General features: G+C 46.0%; 1 protein-coding gene across 1 annotated transcript in view; it reads right to left on the bottom strand.

The window, feature by feature from the left end:
• Window positions 1–13,903, bottom strand: part of LOC131285744 (uncharacterized) — a 33,678-nt gene extending 19,775 nt beyond the window's left edge. The window contains exon 1 of the mRNA XM_058314601.1: window positions 13,467–13,903. Within this exon, the coding sequence (XP_058170584.1) occupies window positions 13,467–13,903 (437 nt within the window). The remainder of the gene's footprint in view (window positions 1–13,466) is intronic.
• Between the last annotated feature and the right edge of the window lie 906 nt (window positions 13,904–14,809).

Below are 14,809 nucleotides of genomic sequence, written 5' to 3'. Positions count from 1 at the left end.
CTTGATTGTAAAAGGGTGTCTCGTAAATGAGTCATTCGGCAAAGCCATGCTTGATGATTGTATAATTCGTGATTCATGGTTCAAGTTGAATTGAAGTATTACTTGGACTGAAAGTATTAAAAACTCATTTGCTTTCCAATGACACTTTCTAAGGCGATTAAAATCATACAAAACATTTCCAAGAATCAGACTTCTAAAGATGTCGGATGTAACACCTTCCCAATGGTTCATTGCACTGCTGACCGTCGGCGTAATAACACTGCACCTTTCAAGGGCAGTCCACGATCCATCCATCTTCACCGGCGTATGCATTGTGTTCTCGCAAGACGTTAATCACAACGCAATCTTCAGAGGTGGTGGAGGTGAAGAAATGTCATGGAGGGATAAAATGGCAACCCTTCCGGTCTGCGACACGCCCGACACAATACAATGCCGTGTGGCTGGGGGGAGCACACGGTAATCATCATCCACCGATAAGCCCATAAAGACTTAAACGGTACAACCTTTAATGCTCCTACACGGCGTACACGCAACAACGCAATCGCGGCGGCGTCGGCACACGACCCACATGTGGGAACAGGCACCAACCAAACAAAACCTTGTAACCTTCGGTTACGTTTGCCTTTGGCCACCAACGACAACCTTGCCACCAAACCCGAGCATCTTTTTCGGCTGAGCGAATAGCAATCACAGAGTGGTGGTAGTAAATTGTAGTACACAACAACGCAACAATCGTCGCCGTTCACTCGACACCGTCTTGACAGCCCTTGTTGTTCGTTGCAATTTACTATCAAAAATGGTTTTCGCAAGATAAGATTAGATAGAGTGGGCCCACACCATGCAATCGTGTGTTCCTCTCGAGTGGGTGCGGTTTTTTTTTGTGTTTGCTACTATTGTTATTACCTCTGCTACATCTCATTCAAGTCTTCTCCTTTGCCGTCACCGAAAGCATGTTTCGTAGTAGTTTCAACTAGATACGAAATCTACTAGCGCGGGTTGTGGAAAAATGTTACACACTTCGCGGAGGAAACGAAGGCGAATAATTAAGTCCCGTGTTCAGTCGCCCGATCAACAACACATCACTCTTTTACATCGCCAGACGATGGAGACAAAAATCGTTAAAAAGTATCTCCAATTTGTAGAGAAAACTCGCATAATGTCCGTGCTTTTGAATTCGGACAGTTTAAACCCGAATCTTTGCACAATCTTTGGCCATGACTTTACACACTTTGTGGTTGGCCTGGGTGAAAGGCTTCCGCAACGCTTCCCATGGTAATCATCTTCCCAAAAAAGGTGAAAAAATATCATATTACATGTCATCGGGGTACGGTGTGAGTGACTCTTCCGACGAAATATTGCTCCGCTACGCATCGAACCCGGGACACCCTTCGTTCGTTGTCCGTTCGATGTGTCAAAACCACAAAGAAAAGAAGGAAACATCGAGACCGCGATGGCGGAAGAGTTAAAAAAAAACAACCTCCCCATCTTAAGATCAACTCAACCCGGCTTCAAACCATTCAGCTCAACCACACGCACGCCACCAACCATTAAAGATAAATTATGGCCCCTCTTGTTGGACACGGACGGTGGATGAGACGCACGCGTCTTCTTCGCGCCTGGATGCACAGGAACCCAAGCCAAAAGCCGGAATCGGTCAAATTTGACGGCAAATTTGACGTCCATATTATTACCGCATATTTTTCTCCGGAGAACGCCGAAATTTACTTTCTCTTTGGCGCGCTTCCCCGGCGCTGTTTCCTGCGGCGTCTCGAGCGACCCGCAATCGTTGCGAGCCAATTAAACATATTAAAATCGCCTACGCAGCAGATGTCTGTAGATAAGCCTGTGTGTGGGAGTGTAGAAGCGCCGAGTGAAGTCCACCCCGCCGAGGAGGAGGAGGATGATTTCATCGTTCTTCGTGGGATCGCGACTGAAAATAAAAGTCACTTTCGCTGGAGGGTAGAGACACCAGAACTCCGTCAGCATTTCTGTGCCGAGAGAAATTGATCCCACTCCAAAAAAATGAGATCCTCGACAGACGATCACGGAAATAGTGAACCGTCCTGTCTAGAGGTACCATTTCTACGCGGTTCCTAGACAACCCGGCGACATTCGGTGGCTGGGCTGTTTTTGAATGGCATTCCAGCATAATTTTATTTTAATTTCAATTGTAGATAAATTGATATAAACGACGTTATTCAAACATCTCATGATTTGTTTTCAAGTATCACCTTGTAACGATTAGAACATGGACAAAAAGATGATGCGCATGGCGTAGCGGTACCGTGGAATCACACCACACTGGAGGTCGTGGGTTCGAATCTCTAAAGCGCAGACGATCAGCCAACAACTGATCTATAATATACCGTCAATAAGGGATGTTGTGCTATTCCTCGTCAGTAGGGATGTTGTGCTATTTTAGAAGAAAAAAAGGACAAAGCGGTATAACAAAAAATACGCCGTAAAATTATTCCCTTGTACTGATTGATACACTGTTGCAAATTTGGTTACATTGTGTGGGAATTTCTCTGTATACGGAACGATCTTTCTCTGCTGCAATCGATACATTTAATTGATTTTCCCAAGGAAAAAAACCTCGATACTTCCACGCCCGTCAAGTCAAAAGCAGCGGCGAATGAAAAATAAGGAAATCTAGCACAAAATTGGCCACGCCGCCGCTACATCAGAGACACAGCGGCTGCCACCAGTTGATCTCTCAACATGACGACGCGAAAATGTCAACATCCGTCCATCTTCGTCACCTGGGTCGCGCGCCCCCGGGTGTGCACGATTTCTCGCTGCCAAACGACACGGAACGGCGGTTGGGGAGCGACGAGAAGGAGGATCATTGGGATGGAAAATCAGCTCTCGAAATTCACGGATTTTCATCCGACAGTGTTCGTGTTTTTTGAAAGAGAAGAAATGTCTTTTTCCAACTCTCGAAATAACGCCGAGATGTGGAAAGCGTTACAGGTGCTCTCAAACGCGCGAGGATAAGGGACACACACACACACCTGATACTCGGCGAGGAAATCGATAGCTTGTCGCACCTTGACACGGCACGACGTGGAACTAATAATGGCACGGGTGAGTTTAAAATGATCACAAATGGAGCCGAACGGGGAGTCGCTGCATGGAATGATGGATGCTGGAAGACGGTAAAAAGCATGCATCCCCACTCATCACCGTTTTCGACGACATCAGATCCACCTTAAGCAGTAATTAGGGAGCACTCCCTCAAGAACATTTGAGGTGCAGATCTCTACTAGGGACATCATCTGCCTAGTCTAGTTTGTTTTTCGTTTACCCAAGTCCCAAGCACCCTCCCAAGGGCCCAAATTACTGTCAGACATCGTTACTAAGCTGGGAAATCAACACATGCCGGCAGCCCTCCGCCTTACTCCGCCGAAATTAGAGAAAACGCCGTAACTCTAGCACTTCCCGTGTACCGCAATTACTAAAATTTATTACGTTACACCCTTTGGGCGCTACCCTACGACAATGTCTACACATATTCCATCCATCTGGAAGCAACTAAAAAAGTAGGCCCCCCAACATGATGTATGGGTTGGGTGGCGGTAGTATATATCCTCTACACTACCGACCTACACACCCTTACCGCACCGCCGAAAATAAGGCGCTATAAACGTCGGAAAACTTAACCTCTTAATTAAGTTCAATTTTACTACCCATGTTTGCACAGGACGCGGAGCTCGGAGCTGTTTCGGCTCACTCGTTCCCCACGTCCCGCGTAAATGGAGGAAGCTGGTCGACGGTATTTGACATCATCAACTCTCTCATCCATCATCCCAACAGCGTGGAGTACACCTAGTCTATTGCCGAATGCTTCCACACCGTGGTGGACCGGCCTATGACGACGTTGACGCTCCAGACACACGTCGGTGTACGATAGCTGGCATAGCGGCAGTGGAGTTCCCGCTGAGGTTAATCGAATGGTCGGGAGCAGTGGTTCTCAAGCGAGAGTTTTAATTATTTCTTTTTTTTTTTATTTTTCCTGAATATCAACTTGCCCTATCCATACATGAGTGTTTGGTACGTTTGGAAAAAGAGGTGTCAACTAAATAAATTGGAATAAAAACATTGATTGTTGACATAAGTCTCAATTGAACGTAAGTGCCAAAGGTTTCTTATTTGATCCCTAATGCCCTGGCCAGAGCTTTTTAAGTTTTTCTGTCCCAAATAATTAAAGGGTTATTTTGCTTTTGAAAATTCTCATTACATGTCTACACAATCTCATTAAAATCTACTAGCACCAATATGTTGACATATAATAACGCAAGAGTCTACGGCAAGAATCAAAATCGTTTGATTTTTAATACAGAAAACTAGTGTTGTGCTTAACACGTTAAGCGCTACGTCGGCCCCGTGGGGCCGACAGTGTTCTTTCCCCTGAGCCGACGTCGGTCTGCTCGGACCGACAGAGCCCGTTGGGTAGGCCGGCGTTTCTACGAATCGCTGGCAAAACGGAAAGCAGTGCAATTTGGGCATAGCGCTTAACGTGTTAATGAATCTTTTGACGAGATTCATTCATATGAATCTTTCACCTAAGATTCATTCAGATGGATTCATGAATCTTTGCGGATTCGAATTTTCAATGCTTAATGAGTCTTTCGAAAACTTAATGAATCTTCATAAATCTTTTATGGATCTGTCACAAATCTAGCCGATTCTTCCATAGACGTGGACAATGCGCAAAAAAAAAAGTTTCCCTTAACCCATTTTTGGCTGGTGACGTTTCATCCGTGGGCGTGTCTTTAGGATTCATGAATCTCTCGACGAAAGATTCATGTATTCCTTATAAGGCAGAGATTCATTCAGATTTACACAACTCTACAGACAACGGAAGGTATGCTGGCATCGGTGACAGCCTCTATCTGTCCCATGGGCAAAAACGCATACGCATGCATGCGTAAAGCCCTGACCAGAGGTTAACGAAGAATATTTTTACCAGATTTGCATACATTTATAAAAAGAGAAATATTTAAAACTTCTTAGTAATAGTGTAATATTCTAAAAGTTAAATTATTAAATAAAATAGTTAAATTGTTAAATTCTCATACATCCTATTTACATGCCTCAGCAACATTGTTTAATAACTTTTATTCATTAAATTTAAAACTTAAAAACACTTCTATTATTTATGTCTTTTATCAGTCAATTGCGAGTGTGTCGCAGCGCTGATCAAAAATATAAAACGTTGAAAACAAAAGCATTGAGAATCCCTGGCGCTTGGGTTGTTTGCTGTTATTTTTTGGCGTTCAATTTGGTACCGCTTTTAGAGCACGTTTGCAGAAAATTAGTGTTTGTCACGCACCCTACAGAAGCACAAGAGGAAAAAAAAAACAACCAGATTGGAACTCTTGCGGTAGGTTTTGGTTTTGAACCATTTACGAAAACCGGACGACTCTGAGAAGCCTATGCGGTGATGTGATTGAGTTATAATGCATCCAGTTTCGAAGGGGCTCCATCGAACTAGAATGTTGGTAGTCGTAACAACTCGCGAGCACCGAATTAAGCAGGTGCATAAGTTTTCTTCAATAGGGAAACTATACGAGTAACAGGAAAATAAGTCATCTAAACCTGCATACGGCAACAGTCTACGGAACACAAGAGTGATCTACCGGTCATGTTTTGGAAGCGGTAACCTTTACCAAAGCAGCCTCGTCCTTTTTCGGCGCAAAGATTAGCATTTCTAACCACGCAGACCGGCAAAAGTACCGGCTCCGAGGGCCTAGACAACCCAAAACCGTAACGGCGCGAACGGTTATGAAATGTCGAACAGTCAACCAATTTGTAAAAACGATCGCATTTTGGCGCCCCGGGGGTTGGACATCAGCACCGGCCGAGCCGCCAGGGATGGGCATGTACCACCAACCCGGCTCTGACTGACAAGCGCATGTTGGCACACCACTTATCACACTTGCTTGACAAATCGATGCAGTGTCTCCACTAATGGACACACCGACAGACAGATCGCGACCTCCTCTCGCTCTCCCGCACTCGCGACTACTGACGCGATTCGTGTCCATATGTGCAGAAGACACGCGGGTGTGATGATGCTGAGACACCAGATTCCCCTCTTTGCTGATTGCTGATTTCGTACCGGCATCGCATCTCACCGTAAACGCGGATGTGCGACGGGCTGGTGGTGTTGCAGGGCAATGCAAGTGCAATAAAAATATCTTCACCCAACAACCACCGGCACCATCCCGAAGCAGACGACGACGACGACGACGAAGATGACGACGTCAGTCACTTGCTCCCGGACCAAAACCGGGTGTCCCTCGCAAAAAAGGCGCAAACTGTGCCATGCGTGATGTGGCCCGCAAATATAAAGAAAAAAAGAACCATACCGTGTGCTTGCGGTAGAGGCATGCGGTTTAGGCACACACATCTGCTGGTTGGCAGAGAATCGAAGCCCTTCTTGCCGCCACGTAAACACATGTAGTTCTCAGCGGTTCTGCTGCCCGGGTTGCATTAGGACCGAGAAGACCGTAGCGAATAGTTCGCGCGCGCAACAAACACGTCGCTCGTGTGTCAGCTGTGAGCCGCAAGTAAGGCATGTAAAAATCTTGCGGTCGACCAAGACGCGGATGAGGGTGTTGGGGAGGGGGGAAAACTATTTCAACAATTTACATTCGCGCACCGCACACCGAAAACCACAGGCCAAACATGGACGACGGTGCGACCTGTACCTGTGCTCTCCCGTAGAATTTGATTCCCTTCGACAACTCTTGGATATCAGTCATCTAGTTCAGAGATTTGTATGCCAGGTCGATCTTGTACTGTTTTGATACTACCTCCGCTGGTTATGTCCAAGTCAAGTATTCAATATTAGAATAAAGTTATGATCAAAATAATGAAATAGTGCTGTTTAGAGTTGTGTAATTCCGATTCAGATTCATGACTCTGAATGACTCTTTGCTTCGTTTACGAGATTCATGCATCTTTTAATGGCAGATTAATGAATCCCAAAGATTCATTAATGTTAGTAAACAGAACAGTAAAGCCCAAAAAAAGGATAGAGTTATTTTTTTGTCGCTTGATTCACGCCAAGAAAAGAATCAAGATTCATAAAAAATAATGAAAGATTCATGAAAATTTATTAGGATTTCGAAAGATTCATCAATGTTTTAAGACTCGAATCGCAAAAGATTGATGAATCAATCTGGATTAATTTTAGCTGAAAGATTCATATGAATGAATCTCGTCTTAAGATTCATAAGGCACAACACTAGTGCCGTTTGTTTTAGTGCACCAACGACGGTGCATATGTCCTGGAAATTAAGACGTATTTAGTTCTTAGCATAACATAAAACAAAATTAAACAAAACAGCGGAAGAGCAAATTGTTGAAAAAGGATCTGCGGAGATACGTATAAAATAATGGATGAGTCAATTAGAAATAAAGAGTTGAGAAGAATACAATGAAAAGATTTGTTGCATACAATGAAAAGAAATCGGAATCGCCAATAACAACTCAAGGCCCAAATAGGATATTGATAACGATCTCCTCTTCCATTCCAACAGCGCAGTTCAAACGTAACGTTGAGTAAATTTACATAAAATGCCACATTTTTGGACATAATACATCGTTTGACGTAGGGCTCAAGGGTGACAACGCCCAGTTCTTAGAAATCAGCCGCCCCCTGCTTATGTTGCTCGCGTTCGAAACCCTTTCCCGTTCCCGGAAACGCGCAACCACGCGGTAAAAACGTTCCGAAGAAATTGGGACAATGCTATTTCCGATTGTAAATGCCGCCGCCTTTGGACTCGCGACGCCGGGCCACCGTGGCGCGCGCGTCGCTTAACCAAATATAGATCTACGATTCCTCACAGCCCTACTCCAAACTCCCCCCCGGCAGCGTCGAGGTAACCGAGGTCTGCCGACTTCACATTTATTTGTTTGGTGGCGTTGAGGGCCTGCGGTTAGAAAAATTGTCAATAATTAATCATCAATAATTAATCATGCAAGGCGTAACGCGCCTCGAGCGACCGATCGGATTGTATATACCGATCCCATATAAAGTGACAGAGTAGGCATTCCTTTGACTTGTGGCGTCGTCGTCGGCGTCATGGGGCGTGTTTGTGTGTTCACGTTCGGTTGTCCTGTTGTTGACCGACGGCATATCTTTGCCGTGTTCGTAATATCATCCCCCCGGCTCGGTAGGGTGTGACATATTGGGATCGCTCAAATATCACGCCGCGATCTAGCGCCGGTTGAGGTTCTTAGTAGAAGAAGGAAGAGGAACCTTTCAGAATCTACTAGTGTCATAGATCACGCGGCACAAATCTGTGATCGACGATCGGCGAGAGGAGTCCTCTTCAAAGGAAGGCACATCCACTAGGCGACGACCTTCTAGAGCTTGCACCATCGCTCCCACGGTTAGTTGACTTTCACGGACTTACTATGCACTGCTTCCTACACTCTCATTAGCAAGCTGACAGCCATCCATCCAACAACACTCCATAGACAGCAGCCTTGCCGAGAACTTAGAGCCACAACTAACAAGAACCTAACCTTGCCGCATATGTAAAGTATAGCAGGCGAATGTGAATGGAGTGTCAAATGCAGTAGAAAAGTTGAAATTATTGCACAATCACACAGGGACGGCTGCGGCGGTTCGTGAGATCTTTTATTTTCTTTACACTCACTCAGCAGATCTCAACAGGTTCTTCCCATTCGCTTCGTACTTAAAATTCGTGCTCTGTCGCAACTGGTTCGTTCTGCCATTAGAGCCTCTCCTCCAACAAGAGCATCGAATGCGCATGGAACACCAACCCAGGGTCGTTCAAGCTCAGCTACTCGTGATCGAGCCATCCCACACCAAAAAGCCATCGCATTAAACATTTATAACAAAGACGCATGGCGCATTTTCTTGGCGGGAACATCGGCACCCTGGGAGGAATGGGACGCGGCACACCACCGCCACTCACTAAACAACCGATAATCAACAAATCAGTGACAGCACAATAGTGTGGCCACAACTTTCAGCCACTTTTCGGCGGACGCAATCGTGACCCGGCCAACCTTGGACGAAAGATACCAATTGAGGTTTGACCTCGTGACCTAATCGGAGTATTAGGAGAGTATGGCCAGCGTAGTCGGTGGATGAATTCTTTGTTCAGTCCATCTTGGTCCAATGGAAGAAGCCTCTTCTGCAAACAGTAGGTCATATACATTTAAATCAAATTGAAATTCCAAATCTCCAACTCCGATGCAACGGCATAACCACTTCAAAGCACCAAAACAAAACCATAACTGCTGAGGCGCAGAGATGCACACCCTTCAAAAAGGAACCATTGTTGTGCACGGGACCATACAATGCAGTCCATTGTAATTCATTAAGAGTCGTAAAAATTTAACCACATCCGGGGACGGATGCACTTTTCCCATCAAATAATTCATTTAGAAAATCCACCCGCCTCGTCGAGTTCGGGACATACGTGAGCTGCTCGGTGTTGCTAATCCGGCGGTACACAACAATGCACGTTGTTTCCCCCCTTTGGTTTGGGGCAATAGTCGGCGGCATTTGTGATTTCACCCAAAACCGTTCCCCTCGGTTTAGGATCCTCTTCTAAAATGGCAGTCATAAAGCTACGCCCACCACCGCAGTTGTGCTGTTTAAGCCGTTTACCGACCGAGACCGAACGTCCCAGAGGCAAGTGTGCTAAAAACCCACCGACAGCACACTGACGCCTATGCACCGAGAGTTCTGCTGGTGCAAGTGGGTCAGTATCCAATGTAAGAAACGTCACAATGTTTCGTTAACCGAGGGTGCATTGCGTCTGACGTGTTGTTACGGATACGGGGCGCAACGCTGGGGGCAATTTTGTTCAAACCATCGACAACAAACACATCTGTTATCGTTTAGCGGGCGATGTCGGAACTCTACGAGTTCTAGTAAACTTCCCTCGAAGAGCACGCACATGTGCAATTTAAACGTCAGAAGTCTAGTAAAACCTTAGTATCTACCCAAGAAATTACCAATCGAAGAGTGGATGTATTTGAAAAGCCCAACTTACTATACTAAAAGCTGATCCGGTCACGCATGACACCAGGCCATGTGGTAGGACTGAGAATAGAATAGAAGAGGAATCGGGTCGCAAAACGCCCACTTTGCTCCTCCGTCCAGATTCCCACGTCGTAATCCAATCAAAAGGTCGTTAAAAAGGGGGTGTTGAAATAATTCCAAGCTTCAATTAACTATCAAAACGTTTTTGAACGATGGAACTATGTCTTATGAGGGATGGTGGTATAAAGCAGAAAAAGGGTAAATATCATAATGCTTCTATGTGCCTATCAAATGCGAACGATGGCGTCACCCTGTGGTCACTGATAAGGCTAGCAAGCGAGATCCAAATTGAATTAGACCTACTTAGTTCAAACTGTTGGGTTATAAGCTGCCGAGTAGTTGTGTCATTCCAGAACTGCGTTGCATAGGAGCTGATAGGGGCTCTTCCAACTCCACAATCTGTTAGAACATCATGGGTAAAGAAGGCATACCGCATCAAGCGAATATTTATCAGTTTTTAAAGACAAACATCCAAACACAAGAACAAAACAGGGTAACGATGCTACACTTGCACGATGCTTGCAGGGATCGGTACACCGAGCACATATTTAACTAGTTGAGAGGGAGAATAAAATCAACGCTGTTCTTTCCCCCCCTGGTTGGGTTGATTGGATGATGCATTCTCAATTGAATTATGCTTGCCAAGACGGGCCAACCAAAATGGAGGCAACTAAATGGGCGTAAAACACAGCTCGACTGGGCGTGCGCCCGCCGTACCGAGTGGGCTTACGTTAAGTAGCATTACACATTCTTGCGGTCTGTCCACCTCTCATCTCAGCATCTCCAGCTGACGGCGGGGTCCGCTAGCTAGAATGCAACAATCCCCTCCCGAGAAGGGAAACATGCGGAGGCTAAAAGCCGAGTGGATAATAAAATGAACCACTCTTTTATTAACCTCATTTGTTTACGAACCTCCCGGGCAGCGGGTTAGTGGAGTGTGTGAGCACAAGTGGAACCGAAGAGGTTAACAACAGGTGTCTTGTTGAGAAAAAAAAAATGCCAGCTGGGGCATAAAGTTGACCTGCATTTTCCAGATATATTACATCCGAAAAAAACGAGTTTATAACTTTATCGTGTGACTCTGTTTGTTGCAGTTCGCGTTACGCATTTTTATCAAATTAAGCTATCATTAAGCAATTTGAATGCAAATTGGGTTTCATTTAATTAAAAACAATTGCAACTGCAAAAATATACTATTTTCAAAGTTTTATCGAGTACTTTTGAAACATTCCAAACTTATGAACGCAAGAATGAGGTCTCTTTTAACTTCTATTGCTTGTTTGCGGTTTCATAATTTTTCCTCAACTATTTTAACCGGGATAGAACCCCCAGTGTTAGCTCGCCTATCGCGTTCCATGTCGTTGATTGCACGAACTTTCCCGCTTTCCCTTTCTTCCTCTCCCAGCCCACAAGAAGCAGCTCCGTTGGGTCGTTCAACTTTACCGCACCGAAAATTCGATAAAGAGGGCGTCAACACGATGGGCGATACGTCGCGCTTCGTGAACCAGGCAGGCGTCTCGATGGAGTTGTTGGATGACTGCGGCAGGCGCAATATGTACGCTGCTGCCACAATGCAAGCCCCCGCTGCAGTTATGCGGTAATCGAGAAGGCAACGACTGCAACGCTCCGTCGATGCAACCACACTTGCACACCAGCGACGGCGGCCGTCGCTTTTCGTAGCAGCGAATTGAACCAAATGGCCACAAATAATCGAAATACAATTCAAGGGTTTGCTGCAGCCGGTTGGATGCCGAGGGTTGGGAAATCTCGGTTGGAGGAATCCACCTTCTCAAGAGTAGCGGCAGAAAACTGGCTGTTATATTGCTGTTGCAATTGCGCGTTTGAGTCGAAAAATGGTTCCACGGCTAACTAGACCAACTCAGCCCAGCCGACATGGACCAACGTTTCTGCAGTCTTTCGACGCTACAATGCGTCAGCCTTGGCGCCATGCCCGAATGCCAGCCACCGCGGAAGGTTCCCAGCGGCCAATGATTCAATTGCATCAAACGAATAAAATTCCTTTTCAGGCGTCACGAATGTTGTAATGCTGTAAGAAAAATGATTCACTATTAGTTTGCCAATCTTTCTCCAAAACACAATTAAATATTAATCAAACAATTAATCAACTGCTTCATTATCATTTTCCAAATAAGTCTGTTATCAGCTTCCCATCAACAAACCAACATTTAAAAAAAAATAAAACGAAACGAACATAATTCAAATTGACATTTGCTGTATACATGCTCCAGTTAATCAGAAGCCAATGGTTAACCCAAAGATATTCCTGGCTCACCGAAAGATGATTCACCGGAAGAAATTAGAGGAAGAGAATTATAAAAAAAAAGTCGAAAAATGCACTCACGAAAAAAAAACTGGATGAGTTACACACTACCGCCGATTATTTAGGTGTTGCGGTCGTACCCGACACCTCCAGAACGACCGACCGACCGACATGACACATAACTAGCTTGTTTATCACACCGTGACATCCTGTTTATCACTTCCCAATACTGCGACGGGGAGGCTTGCACGGGCGCGAAGAGTGCGGGGGGATGGTCACTTCGTCCGGTTATCTGCTTCGTACATGGCGGTCCCCGTCTCCGGCGGGCAAAAGCGTCCGGGACGCGGAGAAACGCGCATCACATCGGAAACCATGATTGAAATATCGTCACCGCAAGGCAGAAGCGAGTAATCGGACTCATGAACTGACGCTGGTTTGACCGTATCGGAAGTGCGTCGGAAGGAATGTCAATCGGTCGGAATATTTAACCTTGGATAGTTTGAATTCTGTGCTCAGCGTCGACACGCGACGAAGTAACGGTCATAAAGCGAGATAAAAATTTGGTTTTGATTGATTGACCGATAAGAGGAAGAATCCTCAGATAGAAGTTGTAGCTAGCTTCAGGAAAACTATTTACCAAGTTATAAATAACCACCAACGGTGATAATATGCTCAAGACTCCGTTAGGTGTTCCTTATTGAATAAGCACTAAGAAGTAAAATGTTCGAATAACAACGAATACTTTATGCAATTTAATAATCACTCTGAGCATGAAAGAAGGTTGTACAAATTATTCCGAACGAAATGATAAAAAGATTCGAAACCATCCTATTATTTGACGCATTCCAATTATTTGAGTTGTGGCAGTTTTCCGTTATAACTTTCAGAGTCCGTTGAATATTTATCTGATGGTCGAAAACATCCATTTAACGGCTAATCCATTTCCATTAGGAAAGAATTTGTCTGTACTTCATAATGTAGCGCATTCCACCTTTGATCTTTGTCATAAGATGAAGACATCCAAATTTAACAAATATGTGGAGATTGGAAAAAATCATATCGTTTGGATCGCCGTTTGCTGGCACTCACTTGTGGATTTTCTCCTGCTGCTGCACCTCGTCCACCAGATCAACGATCTGGAACAGTTCCGCCTCGCCATCGCGCCCAAACACGCCGCCCGGGATCTTGCGGAGGAACTTCTTCAGTACGCTCGCGATGGTATAGACCGAGTAGTTGTCCACGTTGACCAGCCGGCCCTGCTGGAGGAAGTGGATCAGCTTCTTCATGGCGCCCTGGTTGCCCGGCGCCCGGAACACGTCCTTCCGGAACGGGGCCTCCTTGTTCAGCTTCAGTATCAGCACCAGCAGCGGGCCGGGAATGTCATTCTTGCACACCTCCTCCAGCGGCACCCCGAACTTGACCTTCTCGAGCCGGTGCGGGTAGGGGGTACCGGGGTGCCCGCAGGACGTCACCACGCTGCCGAAGGTTGCCGCCCGCCGGTGCATCCGTTGCGCCCAGCTGGACATTTTGGGGGCGTGGGTTGTTGAGCGGAAAGTGGTCACGAACGCACTCGAACACGAATCAACCCACACTAGAAAACGCACACACTTGGCACACCTGTTTGCCCTCTCTAGGATGGACAAACGACGCGTTTCTTTGCACTTTTCCCACCTATTCCGCACACCTTCACCGGACGAGATTCAATCGCAAATGCTTTTTGAGAAGTTTGTCGTGTTATCACTATCGTCGTATTGGTTTTCCCGGGATTGTCCCTGGCACACGGAGATAATCGAACCTTTCACACTTCTTCCCCGCGGAAAAAAGGCCACACGTCGTAAATGACGGATGCCGGCGTCGATCTGTGGCTCACTGCTCACTCGTGGCTTTTCGCTTTCGCCACCAAAACCACAACCACCACCGCTGGCGGGATGCTGCTGCAGCTGCGGGGTGAAAGAAAACAAGCAACCTTTCGTTCCATTTTCCGTTTCACTGACCGATGCGCTACTTTCCACTTTTCTTCCCCTGCTCTTCGTTAAAAAAAAACGAACCGGCTCTCTGATTTGCTCGTAATTCTAGCTTCGAGGGAGGACGTTCCGGAAAACAATCAATCCGTGCAGTGTCCAGCAGCTGGTATTGGTCGGAGAAGGTGCCCGGAGGCTGCAGTAGCGAAAGTCTTTTCCGAAGCGACGGCGTTTTCTTCAAGACGTCGCATACATTTGTCCACGATCTCCGATAACCGTGTGATATCGTTGGCGGCAGGATGATGCACACCTCGGTGGCTTCTGCTGCCCTTGTTGTGTCGATATCGTTCGGTTCAACCCACTTTGTGCCAGCTGCTCGTCGCGGTTTTCCTTTCGTCGGAGGTTGCTAGCTTTTTTTCTATGGCCCGGTAATCTCCTTTCAAGCCTCACAGCAGGTCGGATGTCTCCGGT

This window comes from Anopheles ziemanni, chromosome 3 (assembly GCF_943734765.1).
Source record: "Anopheles ziemanni chromosome 3, idAnoZiCoDA_A2_x.2, whole genome shotgun sequence".
Taxonomy (NCBI): domain Eukaryota; kingdom Metazoa; phylum Arthropoda; class Insecta; order Diptera; family Culicidae; genus Anopheles; species Anopheles ziemanni.
This window is presented reverse-complemented; position numbering and strand designations above follow the sequence as displayed.